Raw genomic sequence first — 20,726 nt, 5'->3', positions numbered from 1 at the left:
AGTTTTATGCAGTTTTCACAACATTTATTAGAACCTATAGAGTTTATAAGACACTAAAAATTTTTTTTTAACAACAGTTTCAGGTTTACCAGAGTGCTCCTCCTCTCAACCTCATTTTCCTGTTATTAACATTTTGCATTGCAGTTTGCATTTGCTACAATTGATATATTATTATTACTTAAAGTCCATAGTTTACACAGCAATTCACTCCTTGTACAGTTCTGTGGAACCCATAGCTTTTTAATCTGCCATTTTTAATTGTATGACCTAGAAAATAGTTTTGCTTTAGTAGTATTTAGGCAGGAAAACTTTGAAAGGATTAAATAAACATTTACATTTTGGATTTGTGGTACTGGGCCTAACCTGGTGACTTCTAGTTAGGATTTGAAGGCAATCATAAGAAAGACCAATTTTTTGTATTTTTGTATCACCTTTTGAAACATTTTGAATCAGTAGTCTCTAATCATATCTCAATAGTCTCTAAGAGAAGTAATATAAGAAGATTTTTTTAATTTTAATTTTTACTGAGATGCAGTGAGATTTGGGGAAATTATCACAATTCTTGTAGGCGAAACAAAATTATATAGTACAGAAGGAAGGGGCAAAATGCACTGGTGAATTTTGTTTTAAAATCTGTATTTTACAGTGAATGCAAATTATGTCTAGTATGTTATCCCAGATTGAAAAGAGCCTAAAATATGCAGTATACACATTATAACTGAAGATTGTTGAATGTTTGCCTATATTGAACTAATATATGATTTTAACAATGTCATCTCAAGAAGGTCAACATGAAAAAGGAAAAAGGATGAAGGAGCCCACAGTAAGAGAATTGATTAAAGAAAGTCTACAAAGGTGAGGCTTATGACTAAAGATTATTATGACAAATTATCTGATTAGAAAATTCACCAGTCTTTGAAGTAGAGCCAACAAAACCATAGATTCTTTACCCTAGAACAGACTTTAGTGAGCTTGTTGAATGTGGTCAATTTACAGGTAGAAACTAAGACCCAATGAGGCATCAGTGTTAACGATGAAAGGTGTCACTTACCTATCTATGTTTCACACACACACACACACACACACACACACACACACACAGTATTGGACACAACACGTAATAGCCTGTGGATCTCATTTTCCTGCAAGGATGCTTCATGGATAACATCCAGAGTTGGCTATTAATTAATTAATAAGAAAGACCAAAAAAAGGGTTATATGGAGTAACAGTTGTCTATTCTAAATAATTTAGACCAGAAGGTAGAAACCTAAAAAAAAGTAAAACAACAGTTGTAAGCATGATTACCTAATTGAGAGTCTGCAAATTATATATGAGTCCATTGGACCATCTCATGTAGTGGTGGTCATGGGAAGGGGACAACTCAGCTGGATCTTAAAGAGTGGGTAGGGTTTGGATGAACAAAGAAGAGGAAGGCAGGCACCTTGCAGTGACTGGAAATATGAAGGAAAGGAAGCGTCAAACTTATTGCAGAAACAAGGAGTGGAACCATGTAGCTGAAGTGAAGACTTTATTTAGGGAAGTAGCTGATGATAATGCAGGATTTTCACACTTGGATCACACTGTAGTTTGAAAGCCAGCTTGGGAATATGGACTTACTTTACCCTGTAGTTCAACGGGAAATACTGGGTTTCTTTAGTAAGGGAGTTACAGGATCAAAGCAGTATTTTTAGGAGATAATTAGTGCCTGATTAAGGGAAGCTCGGAATGTTTGGACTCTAGCCCTATCTTTTGCAAGTTGTTTCCATGGTTGACAACTGTGTTCTTTCTCCAGACACCCTCCAATGTTAATATTGGTGACACTGGAGTACTGCTGAATTAATCCTACTATTGAGAAGCTTCTTAATAAATGTAAAATGGGATGTACTTGCTTTTCAACTTTAGCAATATTTTGAAGAAAATAGTGAGGAAAAAAATTGTAATGTATCACAGTGGATCTCTGCATCTTAGGGTGATAATGAAATCCCAAGTCTTCTAAATATAGGGGGGAAAACAGGGAATTAGTTTTGAGGAAACAGGCAGGAGGGTGTTGGTTAGGAGAAAATTGAAGGAATTAGAAAAATGTGGTTGGAAATAATGTCAAAATTGTGGGTTATGGGTGGTTGGAAAGAGATAATTCTGATTTTAATTAGTCAGAGAATCTATATTCAAGAGGCCAGATGTCAGGCCAATGCAAACTAGAAGAAAAAAACTGTGCAGTAGTCTTCATCCAAAGAATTCAATGTGCTTGTAATTATTAATAGAAGAAGTAATTGCAATTGAATTTAAGAAGGCAGGTGTCCAATTCACAGACTTCATAGAACCTAAAAATAATATTGTCCTGGGTTTAAGAATAAGCCATTCACTCCAAATTCAGAAGAAAAGAAGAGGAAGAAAATAGAGCAGTAGAATGGCAAGTAGTTTCAAGTATGGAAATAAATGCTTACTTTAAAAGGAATCCAATTACGTACTATGTACGTGAAGAAAGAAGGGAGGATATAATGAAGAAACACGGGAGAATAATGCAAAAGACATTAGACATAGTGAAGGTAAAGTGAAGGAGCTATTTACCTAGATATTTTGTAGAAATGGATACATCCCAATTACTTAATAAGCTCTCATTGCTCTTCTGTTAAGGATCCCTAGGAAGTAGGTTATGATTATCACTCCATTTTGGAGACGAGAACACTGTAAAATGCCCCTTAGTAACTTTAGCACATTAATCTTAGCTTGCTAATTAACAACGCATCTGAGTTGTAATTTGGCCGTGATAAGAAATGTTAATTTTTTTCTTTTTTCTGGGATTTAGTTTAGCCTAGAAATTAGACTTTGACTTATTTGCTACACAGCTAGTCAATATGCCATGATGACATCTCAGTGCTACCATATATTTCAGATTAGCAGAAAAACCAAGCAAACTTCAAGGATATCTTAGTAACAAGAAATCCATAGTCATGTTTATCTGCAAATATTTCTGCAGCATCCCAGAATTACTTCTGTAAGTACTGTCCAAATTTATTCTGGTTTTCTTTGAATTTGGGAGGACAGACACAAATAAAAGATTTTCTTGTGATTTGTTGCAGAATAGCAGCTTGGTCTTTTGGGAATGGGAATCATAGACCACTGCCACAAAGTAAATTATGTTTGGAAACTTTTTTGAATAATAATGGGTTTGGGATAAGACTTTTTTTTTCCTAAATAAGAAAATAATAAGTTTCTTAATAAGAAATCTCATTAGAGATTTGAGTGAAGATGTGTGACTCTGTTTTAATGGTACCAAAATGGTACAAGATCATCAGTTGCTCAGAACAGATACTTAAAAGGAATGATTATTGAGACAGTAAAAAAAATATTTTTTAAGAAAATTCAGAAGCTTACCACCTTCCTTCCCCCAGACTTTCTGGTAATAGAAAACTATGCTTTTAAAATACGACGAGCAGGAGAGAGCTGCTGTGAGGGAAATGTCTGATTTACCTTTCTGGAAATCACTTTATTTTATTCCACAGAGGTGGACTATGGAACTTTCTGAGAGCACAGGCTTATGAAACTGTTGTGTGATCAGAGCTCAGGAGGGAGGGACTGTTTTGACTCTCTTGTTACTATGTGAGGGATGGAATTTTGCAAGCAGAAGGTTCCACAACAGTTGGGAATGACAGTTGTATGAGTAGCAAGCAGAAGACAAATGTGTGTCCTGTTACTCCTGCTCTGAGCACTACATACCACAACTGTGCCAAGACTTCCTGCTTGCATCAGTATTTTTTATAATTATTAAACTTCGTATGCACAATCCATTAATTGCAAAAAATCTTGCAGATAATATCTACACCCTCTTTGGGTTACATGGCCATCTGGCTGCCTGATATTCACTCTACACTGCACACACACACACACAGGCTTACTTAGATGACTTATTATAACCCTTGTTCCATTTCCAAACATCTACTATAAATTAAGCTCCACTTCCTCCTACAGAATTAAAATAGCTGAAATTTAAAAAGCACTCAAAGCATGTTAAAGTTTACCAGGAGCTATTATTGTCCTGTGGCTTACTCTTATATCTCACTTCCTTGCTGACCTCTTACTTGTGTATTAATATTACTTTTGTTTTCCTTAGCTTTTATACAGTCAGTTCTGCCTGTTGCTTTCTCCAACTTGTCCCAGCTCGGACTTTGACTCCTGGGTTTCATTGTATTGATATCCATAGACATTTTCGCCTAATAGGAACCACAATGAAAAGATACCAGTAAGCTTGAAATTGTAAATTTAACCATTTAAATTTAAACGAAATAGTATACGGTAGTACAGCACTGAATTTAGGGAGAGAAAAAAAGGTTGGGTTTAAAAGTTGTTTACCAGAAGCAGTTCAGTTGCAAAATTTCATCAATAAGTGGGCATCTAGAGAAAACTTTTTAGAGCCCAACAAAATATGTAGACAGCCAGAAGCTGGTGAGTTTGGGAGCTGGTAAGGTTTGGGGTGACAGAGATGGTAGTGGAAAAGGTGGGTGTACATTGGGAGTGAAGACATGTTTGGAGAAAGAGAGCGCTTTAAAGCTGGTAGGGGTGGAGCTGTGGGGCTGGTAGTTTATTTACAGGAAGGAAAGTTTACTTGTAACCAGTGATATGGAAGGGAAACTTGAAATACTTTAACGTGTTGAATCTTGTCCTGTAGCCTGGTCCACACACCTAGTGTACCCCTGTGCTGATGCTGAAATTCCATAATTATGGATATAACCCCCATTAAAATATGCCAGGAATAACTTAATAACCTGACATTTTGAACTTGAGAAAACACTGCTTCAGAGCTGTGTTTCGGCCCCACTTGCTCCCCCAGGCCCTTGACGGCTACAGGTGCGAGTATAAAGAAAAGGTCAGACTCTAGGCAGCAGGTCTGGGGGTCCAGGAGGTGGTCTCCCCTGCAGATAGTGAGGGTCCCTATAAGACCAGATGTGGTTATATCCTGGACATGTTACTTTACCTCTCTAAGCCTGAGTTCCTTTATCAGAATGTGTGGGTAACAATGGTACCTGTAGCAGCAAGTTATTATTTTGTGTGTTCGTTTTGGTGGGGGAGCTAATTAGTGGGTTTTTTTTTTTTATCAGAGGTACTGGGGATTGAACCCAGGATCTTGTGCACGCTAAGCAAGCATTCTACCACTGAGCTATACCCTCCCCACCAAATAAACTTTATTTTAAAATATTTTAGATTTACAGAAAATGTATAAAGATTATACAGAGAGCTCCTGCATACCCTCACCCAGTTTCCTGCATTGTTCACACCTTACATTACTATGGAACATTTGAGCAAAAATAAGAAAGTGCCATTTGTACCTTACTATTAACTAAACTCCAGACTTTATTTGGATATTACCAAATTTTTCCATTAATGTCTTCTCTCTATTCCAGGATTCCATCCAGGGTACCATGTTCCATTTGCTTATCAGGTCTCCCCAGGCTCCACAGACTCTTTTCAATATTTAAAAGGTAATAAATGTTAAAGCACACTTAGTAGATTGCTAGACATACAATGAGGAATTGGTGTGTGTGTGTGTGTTTATGACTATGTGACAGGCACTACTCTAAATGCTTTAGAAATACCAACTCATCCAATCCTCCTAATAATTCTATGAAGCCTCTAGTTACATTTACTTTACAGATGAGTAAACTGAGGCTCAGGAAGGTCAAATCAGTTGCCCAAGATAATGCACCTGGCAGAGCTGGGTTTCAACTCAGGCTTGCTATCTTCCAAATTCATGCTTTTAACCACAGGCTACCCTTCTCCATAAATGCTTAACACATGCTGCTTGTTAGTAGTAGATCCTGGAACTGATGATTCGCTCCAGCGCAGCAGGGGTGTTACTAGCTAGCTGTGTTCTCCCCTCCGTTCCTCTGTTCCTCACTACATCTTAGATCATGGGTAAGGTTAGATTGTTTTAGCTGAACACTGTTGCCTCTTTCTAGTGTTCCCCAGGATGCAGCTTGCGGACACTGCTTACGAGGAATTCTTTTATGAACCACAAGCATCTCTTCTATCACTTCAATTATTCTTTTACCTCCTTAACAGATGATACACCAAATGATACTCATTAAATTTTTTTTACTAGCAGGCCTTGAACTAGGTGTTTTTAAATGAAGTTAGAGAGCCAGTTCCTTCTGCTAGTGTAATCTGTAAGGTTAATAGTATCAATATTGGCATAAATAGTATAAATAGTGGCATGTGATTTAAATCATCCTTATTAAACCTTGACATGGTTAAAATTAAAGTCATTTTCTCCTCCTTAAGCACCACATCCTTATTAAACCTTGACATGGTTAAAATTAAAGTCCTTTTCTCCTCCTTAAGCACCACACCATCCCAACTTCCCCATTTTCATCACACAATCTACCAAGGTCTCAAAACTTGAAACAATGGACACTTTTTTCATTCCCTTTTCTCCTTTGTTCCACAGATGTAGAACATTATAGTTATTGTAATGTTTTTTCATGAAGTGTAATCTTTAAGCTATAGTATATCAGTATTCTCTGGGTCCCAGTCATGGGTTTACCATCTACCAGCTCTGTGGCTGCAGGCAGATTATTTAGCATTTCTAAGCCCCTCTTTCTTCATCTGTGGTATAGGTTTATAGTGGTGAGTAAATGAATTTATACAGGAAAGCCTGGCAAGTCAAGTCATAAATTCTCAGTAACTGTCAATTACTACCACCACCACTACTGCTACTATTTGTACTGCTGCTGATACAGATCCTACTGGAAAAGCTTCTGCCCAGACAAATGCTATTACTACTACTGCCAGTACAAATAGTAGATTACTACCACTGCCCGTACAAATGCTATTAACATTTTTGCTGATACAAATACTACAGACAGTCCTGGACTTAGGATGGTTCAACTTACATTTTTTTTTTAACCATACGATGGTGCAAAAGCAAAATTCAGTAGCAATCATACTTCAAACTTTTTAATTTGATCTTTTCCCGGGCTAGCAATTCTCACTACAGTGATGCTGGGCAGTGGCCCCAAGCCACAGCGCCTAGTCAGCCACACCATCAAGAGGGTGGACAACCAAACACGTACAACCATTTTGTTTTTCACTTTCAGTACTCAATAAATTACATGAGCTATCCAAACCTTTATTATACAGTAGGCTTTGTGTTAGATGATTTTGCCCAACTGTTGGCTAATGTGTTTTGAGCACACTTAAGGTAGGCTAGGCTAAGCGATGATGTTCAGCAGGTTAGGTGTATTAAATGCATTTTTGACTTACAGTGTTTTCAACTTATGATGGGTTTATTGATGTGACACTACTGTTAAATCAAGGAAGATCTCTACTATGACTATTTCTGCTGATCCAAATACTACTACTATTAATACTACTGCCAATATAAATACTATCATGATGGATTCTAAATCACTCAGTAACAATAATTTTCCTTAAAAAGATCATTCTCAGTCCAGATGTCTCCAAATGACTACCAACTGCTCACAGTATCTATTATGTGTTAATTCCTTCCTAAGGATGCGCAGGAATGCTTTTCCCTGCCCATTCTGTTTTCATAGCTCATCACTAGGGAACCCAGTCATTCTGTTTGACCAGGACAGTTCAGGTGAATGCCTCTCACCTGGGGATAGTTATTCACGGCCTCCCCTTCCCTCTCAAAAGTGCCCTGATCTGGATGTTGTATTTATATGGCCACCCTTCTTTCTTCACATTTACTTTGACTTTTTGCTATAGCCAAACCATCACACACAGTTCACTTGCTCTCACCTTCAAGCTTATTTCCCTGAAATGCTGTTCTCATACTATTGCCAAATCCTGAATGTTCTCTCCTTCAAAATCCTGCTCAGAACTCACCCTGAGGATGGAACTTTCTCTGATATCCTGCCCTCCACCCAATCCAGAAAGCTCTCAGCAATCATGTAAATAACTCTGTGTAACTTTAATTGGCTCTGTTCATAAGCTGCTTCTTGTATCTTTTTCCCTCTAGGTATTTTTCCATGTGTTTATTTTGTCTCCATAATTTGTAAGCTCCCAGAGGGCAAGGCCTGAATACAGGTTGGTGTTGGCATAAAGTGGATGAAGGTTAAGCCTGAATGGCAGAATGTGCAATATTTCTTGATTACTAACCTGTTTTTTAAGGGAAAAAAAAAGCATCATTTGTTAGTGCTTTTATGTGATGGTCCTGAGACTACTAATCTAATGTAAAAATATATGCAGTTTCTGCTAGTGTCCAGTTAACTAAGATAAAATTAACAGTTACAAGCTTTCTGTAACGTGAGGGGGAGGGTGCTGGGAGAGTCTGATCTGTAAGAATGGTATATGAAAGCTGTGTTATTATGGAGTTTTCTTCAGAGGTATCTTGTCTCTTCAAGTCTGTAGGTCTATCTTAGAAGGGAAATAATATTTACTTTCAAAACTGAGATCTAAAAACCAAACAAAGCCTCAGAAAACGTACAATATCACCTTGTTCTAAGTTTGTGCTGAGTGGAGGGAAAATGAATCTAATTTTGAAGGCCTCTTTTTTTGTGTGTCTAACAGAAAATGCCACAAGGTGCAGCGCTCAAGATTACTAGATGGGTGGATTGTTCATTTCAGTCCAGGTAACAAAGGGCAGCGGGGTAAATGCTCCTTTCTCCCCGCGGGGTTAAGAAGTGGGAATCCTTTTACTGTGACCACCTGCTTATAAACCAGCATATAAAGTGCCAAATTTCTGTGTATCATGCTCGGCGCGGAGCCCACGGTATAAACCCAATGTAGGCGGTGCACTAGATAACATCAAAGCCCCAGGCAGGGGCCAGAAAAGGGGGGGCCAAAGCAGCCGAGGGAAAGAAGCGCCTCCCCCTCGCATTTCCTCTCACGCCCACTTCCAACCTAGGAGGCTTTTGGTTTCTGCTTTTGTTGTTTTTAAAATTAAAAGTTAAACCCAGGAAGCTTTGGATCAGACTTTTGCGTGGCAGTTCGGGTAAGTTTTCTTCTGGTTCTTTTGTCTGGCGTCTGGCTGGGGAAGAGTCTGGGTGTGGGGCAGAGTTGGCAGAGCGTGCGGGGCAGGTTTTGTCGCCGGGTCGCCCCGAGGAGGAGGGGATTCGGCCGGTGGACGGGAAAGCCCAGCGCGCGCTGAGGGCGGAGGGGAGGGACGGGCGGCGGCGTGACCCGGCGGCCAGCGGGGAGGAACCTCCGGGATCTCCGCGTGGCGGTGGCGCTGCCGGGCCGAGCGCAGGGCGGAGGGCCGGGGCCGCGGGGCCGCGCCAGGGGGGAGCCCGAGCCGGGCGGGCCAGGCGGCCGCGTGGGAACCGGGACAGGGGGCGCGCGGGCGGCGGGGTGGCGCGGAGCCCGGTGGACGCGGCGGGGTGGCGGAGCCCCGCGGAAAGCCCACGGGGGACTTGTGTTCTCCCAAAACGGCTCTGCAAGGAAAATGTGTGCGAAGCCTCCCAGTGACACTGCCCTCACTTGAACCTCACTCCCGACGGGGGCTCCAGAAGCACTCTCACGGCCAGGAGGGGTGCAGCCAAAGAGAAATGGGGTCCTAGAAGCCCCCCCTTTTTTTTCAGAGTACGATCACCTCCCCCATTGTTACAGAATTCTTGACAGTTCAAACTGCTCTTTGTCATTCACATTTATCTTGTGGTTCAAAAAAATTATTTTCCACCACATTCTGTTTATAAGATTAAATTTGAGAAGTTGTATTCAATTTGCCACAAAATAATTAAGCCGAAACTAGCCACTTTATTTAGTTGGATTTCCTTGCATTCTGATAACTAGGAAGTTAGAATTGTAGACAGAATTTAGGCAGAATTAGGAAAAGAAACTGAATTTAGAAAACTCGAAAACAGAAAATGGGAAACTGTTCGGTATTGTATATATCACAAAAAAGATAAATATTAAGTTGGTGCTCAAGAAAGTTAAATTGTGAATAGTCTGTTTAAGAAAAAAGTTCTTTAACAAATTGAAATGACAGAATTAATCTATTACAACTCCAGATTTCATGTTTAATTTGTTAGAAAGTTCACAGCAATGCCAAATCCCATATAAACATTGTGTTCACACTATGCATTTGTGATGGTCGACACCTATTGGGTTAAAAATATATTCAGTTAGCATTTTTGACTTAGCAGGTGACACAAAGTAGAATCAGTAATCATCAAGCTACTTTAATCTTTATCTCCTGACAAATTAGGGATACTTTCACATTTAAATTGATTTTTTTTAATTCAAGTTGCAAACTGGTATTTACATAATTTTTTGGTGATTGCAATCCATTAGGTGTCATTTCATTTCATAAAAGAGATGGTTTTATCACATCGAAAATGAAAAAACTGCATTATTTTATTGCAAGTTTGGAAGCATAGTATGCTAAACATTATTTCAAATTTAGGTAGTTGTTGGCTGCTCTTTGCTCTTATGACCAAATCCAGTTTTTCACAGGTATATTCCCCTCTTTACATTACATTATTTTTTATTACAAGCTCGCCATTATTGAGTATTCCATTTTTAATCATTCGCATTCTGGTGCGTTAAGCTTTACTTAGCTCAAATGTGCTAGAGGTAGGATTTCCTCAGGGGAATTTTAGGGGTCAACCCCAGCAGGAAAAACCTAGATGTCTTTATGGAAGCCCCAGGGAACAACACAATTCAAGTTTGCACAGATGGCCAGCAGAGTGGGTGTACGGTCGTTTAGCATTTTTATTCCTTAAAAGGGGAAAGCAGATTGGTTTTATCTGAGAATTTCTTCTGCGCAAAATTTTTGTTTCACCTTACTCCTCCCAAGTTCAGCGTGGCTCCTTAAACCAGTCACTGTGCCTGCTTCTTTAGGTGTACATATGGAATTTCTGCGCCCCAAACTTCTAACGTTCTTTAGGTCTCACCCCGAAAACCTTTATCGTTACCCTTGTGCAGCCCCTCCTGATTTCTTTTCCATAGATTTCCACTTCTTGCTTCCTCTATTGCTTTCTAGCAGCCGGGGTCAAACTCTGGTTTATGGTAATTACTCCCTCTTCCCCCTTTCTCTCCTCCCTTGAGTCCCTGGGACCAGCTCGGCGGTCCAGACCCACAACCCCCTTTCCTGACCTCGAAGACCCCTCTCCTCCTTGCCCCAAGCTGTCAGGCAGACAGGCAAGGGTTAACAGCGCTCGCAATTCGGGCTCTGGGAACCACCAGCGGGCATTGGAGCGGCCTCTGGAATAACCTTGGCTTCCCTCAATCTTTTAATAGAACATCCGCCACCAAAAAGTAGTTTCATTTCAGTTCAGGGTTAATACGTCCCCTTCCACCCTTCAACCCAACAGCCCGCCCCCCTCCCGTTTTTTTTTAAAGTTGTTTTTCAAAGTTAATGAGTTTCAAGTTTCACAATGACTTTTCCCTTCCCTCAACGCGTTGCTGAGGAAACCCCCTTGGGGTACCCCCCCAACCCTCCCGCCCGCCCTTCTCCCTTACCCTCCCCCTTTCGGCCCGGGCGGGGGGCGGGGCTGGGAGACCCCATGACGTCACCAGGCCGGCCCACATCCTGCTTTAGAAAGTAAAGAGACGGTAAAGAGAAACTACCGCCCCGCTCGTCCCCGCCCCTCTTCCCGGACCAACCGCCCCCAACTGCGCGACCCGGCAAGGCCTTCCCGGGGCCGCGTGACCACCGGGCCCGCCCCTCCGCCCCCGCGAGGCGCCAGTCCTCAAGCCAGCGCGACCCCGGGCTCCCGCCCCTCGCGTCCCTAACCCCGCCCCTCCCCCCGTGGGCCGCTCTGCCGCCTCCTTCCGCCCCCCTCCTGTCCCTGCGGCGGCCGGGCGGGGCGGAGCCGCGGCCGGGCGGGCGGCGGTGGGGAGGCGCAGTCCTGGGCCCGCCCCGCTGGGGAGACCCGGGACTCCGCGCTCCGCACGAACCTCGAGCTGGGTCACCCACCCCGCCCCTACCCCAGGGGGTAGGAGGCCGTGCCAGTCCAGCTGGGCCTCCGCGCCCGGGGTGACCCCCGCCCTTCCCCTAGCGAAGCCCCCGCTTCGGTCGCCGCCGGGGGGACGCCCCCTCCCCCGCCCGCGCGTCGCTGCCCGTGGCCTCCCCGCCTCCCGCCCCCGGGGATCCCCTGCCGCCCCGCCCACCCACGGGAAAGCCTCGGACCTTCGCCCTCCCTCCCCCGCGCCGGCCGGCCCGCGCTCCTCCCGTCGCCCCTAAAGACGCTAAACGTGCCCTACTCTGCCCCGGGGAGAGGTAAAGCCCGCGCCCGCCCTCCTCGCCTCGGTCCCCAGGGCCCCAGGGCCCCGGGGTCCGCCCGCCCAGCCCCGCCTCGCCGCGGTGCGCGCCCCCGGCCTCGCCGCTGGGCCCCCCGGATGCCCCCTCCCCGGTGGCGGCGGCGGCGGCGGCGGCGGCAGCGGTCATGCCGCGGCCCCGGGCGCCGGCGAGCGCGGCCGCCTCTCCCGCCCGGCGCCTGCGGCCCCCGCCCGCGCGCCCCGCGCTCCCCCTCCCGCCCCCCGGTCGGCTCCCCTGTTTAATATTTCAGCGCTGGGTGGTGTGAGTGCCAGTCGCCGGCCTTTAGTGTGGCTGCTGCTGGGGCGGCTACGGGGAGGGGGACGGAGCCAGGGGACCTGGAGCAGCAGCCGAAGGAGGTTATGTTTGTGTTTGGGATTGTCAAGTGAAGGAGGGATCCCAGGCGCCGCCGCCGCCGCTGCTGCGCGGGGGTCGCGGAGATTCCGGGCTGCGGCCGCCGCCATCAGCAGCGCAGCTCCAGGGCCGGCTGCAGCGGCAGCGGCCCCGCCGGGCGTCCTGGCAGCAGGTTCGGCGCGGGCTCCGTGGTGGGGGCGCTGCAGCTGGGAGGGCGGCTAGGGAGCGGCGGCGGGAGGAGGGTGGCAGGACCACATCCCTCTCCGCGGGCGGGGGGCGTGCGGGCGCGCGTGTGTGTGTGCGTGTGTGTGCAATCGCCGACCTTGCAGAGGGGATGGCTGCGTGCGGGAGACTCTTGTCACTTCAGGGTGCCCTCGCTGCGCGCGAGCGGCCCAAACTGCGGTCCTGCGAGACGAGCAGGTACGGAGGGACCCAGCCTCCCCACCCGCGTTCCAGCCGCAGACGCATTTTGCAAGAGGGGGGGTGGTTAGGGAGACCAGGCCTCGGCTTCCCAACCTCCCGGCTTTGTGGCTTTCTTTTCCTTTCGTTCTTTGCTCTAAGTGCCTGTTTACTCCCGACACCTGGGTAGTTTCTTTCCGGGTTGGGAGAACGCGCCTGCTGCAGTTGGGAAGAGGGCTGTGGGTTTGGGCGCGGGTCGGCTCAGGCTCGCCTTGGGGTCGGGCTGGGGAAGGAGTTGCAGCTGGAGAGGGGAGGGGGCGGCGGCGGAGCTGGCGGCGAGGAGGAGTCTCAGGGCTGCCGCGCTCGCCTCATCTCGTCCTCCTCCTCCTCCTGCTCTCCGCATCCACTCCAGGCTCCTTCCTGAGCTGGCACTTCCATTCCCCCCTCCTCCTGGCATGCGAAGCGCTTTGTTCAGTGCAGCGTTGCAGAGGGGTTTTCCCAGGCTCCGCCCTCCACATTCATTCATGTTTTTTCTCCTTGCAACTGTCTACGCTTTTTGATCGTGTCATGTTTTTGCTCCATGTAGTGTATCTTTCTTGTAAAGGAACGGTTTGTCATTCGTGTTCGTCTCTACAATGCTGCTGTCTTTGAAAATACTGACTCCCTGACTACAAGGATTTAAACCTGGGATGGACAGCTAGGGACAGTGGGTTGGCACTGAACAGAGTAGCGGAAAGCTGGTACTGATTGGAAATTTGCATATTTTAAGAGCAGGCTCCCGATCCTATGGGGTCACGTGATTGAATTACTGTCGGAGTTCATGCTTTAAAAACTTTGAAATATCGTGATCATTTAACAGCTTTAACAAGAAAGAGAGTTAAGCATTCGTACAATTTATTTGGCCCTGACGTCTCTAAATACTCTTGAAACAGGGGCTTCGTCAATTGAATGGTGGATGTCTTCGGTGCAGGGAGTTGACGAACCATGTTTTTTACAGATCATTTAGCACAGTGTTCGATGAAGTACATAGATTGGACCATCCTATTTCATATTTTCCCCCATGCAGTTAAAAAATTGCAAATATTTTTGTGCGGTGCCCACATCCCGCCTTATCAGGGATAAAATTCTGAAGTTAATTATAGCCTTTTTCCCTTCTGTTTCTTTTCTGCTGTATTGAAACCATAAATTTCTAAAATCTTATAGTGAGATATTAGATACAGCCTTGCCCATAGAGGCTTTCTTGAGGAGAATTAATATTTGATATTTTTGTGTACTAGGCAGTGATCAAAGCATTTACATTGTTTTGTTTAGTCCTTGCAACAACCCAGTGAGGTACGTACTGTTTCCTAGTTTTACAGTCAGGAAATCTGATCTTCAGAGAGGTTAGGTACCTTGAATGAGGCCACACAGCAAACTTTGAACTCAGTCTGGTTTGAACCCAAAATAGTCATGACTTGTGCTATACGGTGTCTTGAATAAAAGCCCCAGGGCAAGTATTATGTCCAGCAAGGAAATAAATGCTGAAAGTACATGAGGCACATGGTGCCACATTCCTTGTTTGCTGACCATGGGCAGGTTCCTGTCTCAATTTTCTTATCTATAAAATGGATAAATGATAGCTACCTAACCAGTTATCATTAGGATTAAATTAGGTGATGTGTAGGAAGTACATAGGCACACAATAGGTGCTCAGTAAGTATTGTTTTTTCTACAGTACTGGATATTATGAAAGTTTTAAACCATTCGTATTCCATTCTTGTGTCCTTGCTTAGTGATGAAACATAATTTAATGTTTAACATCATCTTGGGTTTTGCTTATCAGCCTTATCAAAAGAAGCTAAAACTAAAATTTTAGCCCCAGGATCCTTGAGGATCTTGTGAAAGAGGAGACAGGCAGCTGATTTGAGACAAGATATGATTAAGTTTTGGATTGTTACTGTATTTCCAATCACTGTATTTAAAATGTGTAAGTCAGGACAGGGTTATGCCGGAGTAACAAATAACTCTCATACCTCAGTGCTTAAAATAATAATGATCTCTTTTGTGTTTATGCCACATGGTCATGTTGACTTGGCAAGAGCTCAGCTCGGTGTTGTCAGACTCACTGTCTAGAACAGTGCCTGTCCCATGGCAGACAGGGAAGAGAGCTCTGAGAGATCTTGCTTGATAACTCCAGCCTGGATGTGATGCCTGCCTCTCCCACTCACTGGTTATTAGCCAGAACTGGTCACACATTCTAGTTAAACACAGGGAGGCAGAAAGTACAGTCCTAACAGGCGCTTGAAGGGAGAACTGGAAGAACTGGGGAACAGCCCCCCATAGCAACCACACATATTAGCTGAGTTAACTCAGTAAAACAGAATGAATGAGACATGGTCCCTGTCTGTCCCCAAAGAACTTATAAATGGTTAGACATGTACTATATGCAGCAAAGCATGATGCTCTACTTTAATGGTACCTTGTAATGTGACTTTAAAACAATTCACTTTTTCACTCTTTTTTGGTAAAGGGACAGTGATATTTTTTCTCCTGTTTTCTTAATGGGAAAGCCCAGATGGTGACAAAAGGACGTGTCCTGTGTTTAATTAAAAGTTAGGAAGTAATTGTTTGCAGTGGTCTTCAGCTTGGCTACCATTTGTTAAGTTTAGATTAGTGCTATAGTAAGCTATAACTTTTGAACTGTCTTTTTTCCCTTTGCAGGTAGTGAAACGTGACTGTTTTTCTTTTTCAGCACATGGATTAATTGATGGACAGTAGGTGTATGGAGCCACCTTTCTGTGACCTGCTCTTCCTACAGTTTTTAAGAAGGAAAAGGGGCCCCTGAATCAAAGAAGATGCCTCGAACTAAACAGATTCATCCCAGAAATCTAAGAGGTAGGGCTCTGTATTAAATGAAAGTAGGGTTTATAATAAGTTGTATTATGAAGTATCTCTGTAGTGGCAGGAATGGCAGCTTGTTGGATGGTGACCCTGCTTTGTGGTTACTTGGCCCCAGGAGCACTGGTTCCATTTCTCTGGTTCGTTTCCACCTGCCCCCACAATTCCTGTCTCTCAGGAGATGCTTCATAAATATTTGTTGAATGAATTAGTCGAATTTGACAAAATTACAACGGCTTCCCAACCATTAGTTGCGTATTAAAGTCTGAGATTTACTATCTCTTAACAGGTACCTTATTTGGGTAGAGGAGTCTTAAATGAATGGTTATCCATATTCTTTGCCAACTGGATCACCATGAATTTTTTTCACCCCCTCCCCCATACTTCTTTTGACATTTGTGTTTGTACTACTCTGTACATTAGATTAACAAGAAGTGAAGAGAGTTGTAGTTGACATTAACTCAGATCATTATTTGCAGAACTCAGAAAATAGGTAAACTGATACATTTTTCATAGGGAAGCAATTTTTATACATTCCGTATAAAAACAAAAAGGCATTTTCTCTTAACTGTGAAGAGATATTTTAACATTAAGAAAGTCAGTTTATTTTAGCTTACTGTTTTTAAAAGATTTGTTTTATTCTGATGTGTTTTAGCAGCTGGGAACAGCAATTATCTTTTGTATTTAACTTTAGTAGATTAGAGAGTAGTAGTGTTAACCAAAGAACTGTTAAAGCAAATAATTCCTAAGTGAGTAAAGTATCTTATGAAATATTTACAATTACAGAAAAAATAGTCTCCAGCACATGCAAAGTAAGAAATGACTTAAAAATCAAACAAACGAATTGAAAGTATTCCTTGGTGAAGTGATCTGGCCAGTCACTATGAGGTTATAATTGACAATGTAGTCAGTTACGAGGCCTGCTTGAATCTGGAAACAGTGCTTGTTTCCTGAAAGTACTAGAACTCTCTGCTGGCTTAGGGGGATGCCTTGGCCCCGGTTCGAATTGATGATTATAGTCCCACTGCTTAGTGAGGTGAGGATTTAGAGGGAGTACGTTGTGTTGTATCCGGAAGTCTGATTTTTCAGGGTCACATAGAAAATGTTGAGAACTGACTGGGTATTTGCCTGTCTCCCTCACTAGCATCTGAGGCCCCTAAAGTCAGGACTTCCTCTCATTTGCTACTGTAGGCAGAGCCTCTTGCTCACGACCAGCTGAGGCAGGCATGTGGAGTCCTGGGCCCAGCTTCTGTAGTTCATCTGTCTAGAGAGGGCATCCTGTTCTGACCCCTGTGCTCAGAGGCAGCCTGGGGGCTGGTGGGGCCCTAGCCCAGCACAGCTCCTGGCAGCTAATGTTAAGGAGCCCAAATGCTCATTGAAAGAATGAATACATGATTGATCTGGAAGTATTATTCATTAGGTCATAAAAGTTTTTCATGTTTAAAATACATACTTTATCATATTCTGGATAATGTGTGTATCCAGAGAAAGGCAGATTTTTAGGCCATAGGCTCATTTCCTTTCTGTCTCAAATCAACGTACCACTCAGCAGCTGTTTTTGAACAGCCTCACATGCTGCTGTTCCAGGTGGCAGGGATAAAGTGATCATCAGACACGGGCCCTGCCAGGAGGATGCAATGAGGGAAGAGCAGGGCTTCAGAGATTCCCCAGAGGTCGGTCAGGGATGATACTACATCCCGATTGTTGGGGGCTAGTTTGAAAGGGGCAGGGGTGGGAAGGAAAGGCAACATCAGAATTGGGTTGTTAAGGTTGAGAGATTATCCAGGGGGCTGACAAGACAGGGTGAGTGCATTTCATCCAGGGGTAGGAGCTGGGGAAGCACCTTGGAGAACCCAGGCTACTATATGTAAGTTACTGTCCATGACCAGAGCGTAAGAAGTTCTATTCAGGGAGGAGAGTTACTCAGCCACTGAAGGAGAGATCAGAGTAGATTAGCACAAGACATTACTACAGCCATGTGGGCGGGACGGCAGATTCCCCAGCTCAGAGGAGGGGGACCTCGTGGAAGAGGTGGTGTCTGAGCCAGTTGGCTCACTCAGCTGAGAAGAATGAGAGCTGAGCTGTTCCCGTTGGGAAAACCTAAGTAAGCTAAGGACAAAGGCAAGAACACCTTTAAAATTTCCACTTGCCTTCTAAAAATGTATATGAGGACTCTACCCCTGGGTACAATTTGGGTGTTAAAGTAAGCAGGTAAATGTTAGCTACTAAAATGAATTTTTTAGCATTTGCTATTGACCCTTGAACAGGGTTTGAACTGCAAGGTCCCCGTGTATGTGGGTTTTTTTCAACTGTGGGTTGGGTGAATCCTCAGATGCACAACCCATGGATACTGAGGGCTGACTGTACTAGACCATCTTATTTAAGGGACTTGGGCATCCCAGGATGTTGGTGTCCACAGGGGTCCGGGGCCAGTCCCCATAGATACTGAGGAATGACGTTTTAGAATCTCACTGTGACAGCTGGAATATCATGTTTGTCTCACTTTCCCTGTGACCCACTGCTTTGCCTTCTGGCAGACCTAGCTCACAAAGTTAGCTCTGACAAGGGGAGAGAGGAAGTCAGACCGGCTCATCACTCATGCTCCGTATGCCATCATGTTAGGACTTTTCACTAAGCATGTTGCCACTTTTTAGTCTTCCTTAGAAAATGTAAAATGTTTGTCTTGTGCTTGGTAATTAAGTCAATAATGAAAGATTTACATGTGAAGAATCTGAAATTATGTGTTTATTTTGCTTCCATGGCAGTTTTAAAATATCATTTTACTTTACTTTATTTGTGGGGCTTTCCGCGGACGTTGGTATGCTCCTGTGGACGTGCAGAGCCACAGGATAAACATATGTAACTTTCTGGAAGATGAATTTCACTTGGGGGAATGTAAGTAAACACACGTGTGTGTATTCCTGTGTTAAAGTATTATCAAGTATAAAAAATACAATACAGGGCTCTGTTGTGCATAGGACACTGGCTTAGATTCAAATCAGGCATCAAAGGGTGTGCTCCCGTAAGGAGGTGGGTTTCCACCTCTCTGATGCCAGGGGATCTTCCGTGGAGAGGTGTGAGAAGAACTGGTATGTTAACTGGGACATGAATTTTGGGGGCATAATTGCGACCGACAGATGGGCGCTCTGTGCAGTTCGGGAGAGTGGGGTTTGCTGAGTGTCTTCACCCTTGGCCACAGAAGCCAGGTCGAACCTTTGTCTTTGGTGCCTGTCGGCACCGTGTGGGTGGGTAGAGTAGAACACTGACATTTCCTTTGTGAGGCTGAGTACGAATTTCTGAAGAGCATGAGAAGAGCACCTGGTGTTGAGAAGAAAGGCTTTATGTGTTGTCCTAGGTTCCCTGGAGAAGGCTCGGCCACTCCGTGGCAAACTCCAGGGTGGGAGTCCCACACGTGGTCGTGACGAATGTGACAGCGAGACAGCTCCATCCTCCCCAGCCGTCGCTCCCCCCGACCACCGCCGTCCCAGGTCTTTGCTGGGACGCTTGGGTAGCGTGTAATGGAGGAACTGGGGACTTGCAGGGGTTCCATGTCTGACCTTTTAAGGTGAAGGGCTGTTTTTGTATTATTCCAGTCATCATTGTGAATGCATTTCAAAGCTTTGGGGAAAAAAAAGAAAATAGGTGTTTTCATTGTATTTGGGCCTAGGGTTTCAAAGACTCACTGACTTTAAGATTGGAAATTAGTGTGGAAAATACTAAGGATTAGCCTTTTGCAAAGCATATTTTGAGAATTTGGTGTGGCTGCTTTTCATTTTTATTGGTTGAGTGTGTTTGGCTCTGAACGCATTGCAAGAGAGGAGAGCTTTTTTCCCCTCAGAGAGCCAGCTTTATTATGACGTGAGAAGTAACGCTCAGGAGGGTGATCAGAGCATAGCCGAGATCCACACATGGGGTCTGTGGCTGCCCATGGCCTCAGAAGATGGGGTCCAAAGTCGGGAATTGAGCCAGGACACTGTCCTCACCGCCTTCTCATTCTCCTGTGTATCTCATGATTGGTCATTTCTGTTTCAGGAGCTCAGCCTGCAAACCCAGTGTTTCTTTGTTGCTCTTCTTTCTGGAAAGTGTCTCTTTGCCCTCCCCACCTCCCCATTTCCACTCTGTGTGGGAGGTGTCTCTACTAAGGAAGATTTCAGTACTTCTTTGAGTTTTCCCCTTTCCTCTTCTCCCCCCGCCGCGCCCCCCCCACTCTACAGTGGCCTTCCATGGCTTGTGTCTGCAGCTGCCTTGTTGTGCTTTTGACACTGCATCATAATTATTCTGCAGGTCTGTCATCTTAGCTGGTTATAAATTATATGTCAAAGGGACTGTTTTAGTCTTCTATCTGTGCTCAACAAAATAACATTTGTGTTAGCTTTTTAGCAGACTAGAGGGTTAAAGATGATTTGCACTCATGAAATTTATGTTTTTTTGGAACCTCAGGTAGCAAATGATTCTTAACGATATTTGGTAGCCCCTGATAAAGAAGCCTATTCTAGTATAAAATTTGAATCTCCTTGAACGATAACCCAAGTAGTTATTAACTTTTATGTGAGGTTTCACAATAGGATTCCTAGAGTTTAACCCTTTGGTACATTTAATTAACGTAAGGTAAAGAGTTTGGCTTTAGGCTGTCCTGGGCTAGCTTGTGTGGCGTTGGGCAAGCGGTGAACGTTGGTTTCCTCCTCTGTGAGCTAGAGATGTGTGAAGATTAGCTGATACGGCAAGTGTAAGCATTTGGCACAGTGCCTGACGCTGGGTAAACACCCAATCCAGAGAGCTGTTTGTCACTTTCTGTAAGGAACTGGTTTATGTCAAACTCTTGAGTTGCACATACTTTGCAAACAGAGGGAACCAAGGAATACCTACATGAACCCTTTA

The 20,726-nt window shown here is 44.3% G+C and overlaps 1 protein-coding gene across 27 annotated transcripts in view; it reads left to right on the top strand.

The window, feature by feature from the left end:
- The window catches only part of HIVEP1 (HIVEP zinc finger 1), a 224,579-nt gene that overhangs the window by 66,469 nt on the left and 137,384 nt on the right, over positions 1-20,726 (top strand). For 24 of the 27 annotated variants that reach the window (XR_012062373.1, XR_012062375.1, XR_012062374.1 and 21 more), the window contains 7 exons: positions 783-855; positions 2,895-2,996; positions 4,113-4,241; positions 5,401-5,478; positions 7,980-8,047; positions 8,531-8,592; positions 15,703-15,845. Coding sequence is in view for 1 of the 27 variants with exons in the window: in XM_072945677.1 (XP_072801778.1) it covers positions 15,806-15,845 (40 nt within the window). In the remaining 26 variants the exon portion in view is untranslated. Of the gene's footprint in view, positions 1-782; positions 856-2,894; positions 2,997-4,112; positions 4,242-5,400; positions 5,479-7,979; positions 8,048-8,530; positions 8,593-11,485; positions 11,516-12,130; positions 12,183-12,522; positions 12,745-15,702; positions 15,846-20,726 lie in introns of those variants that run through there. The other 3 variants (XR_012062394.1, XR_012062393.1, XR_012062392.1) reach the window with 3 other exon arrangements.

The sequence above is a fragment of the Vicugna pacos genome, chromosome 20, assembly GCF_048564905.1.
Source record: "Vicugna pacos chromosome 20, VicPac4, whole genome shotgun sequence".
NCBI classification, from domain to species: Eukaryota; Metazoa; Chordata; class Mammalia; order Artiodactyla; family Camelidae; genus Vicugna; species Vicugna pacos.
This window is presented reverse-complemented; position numbering and strand designations above follow the sequence as displayed.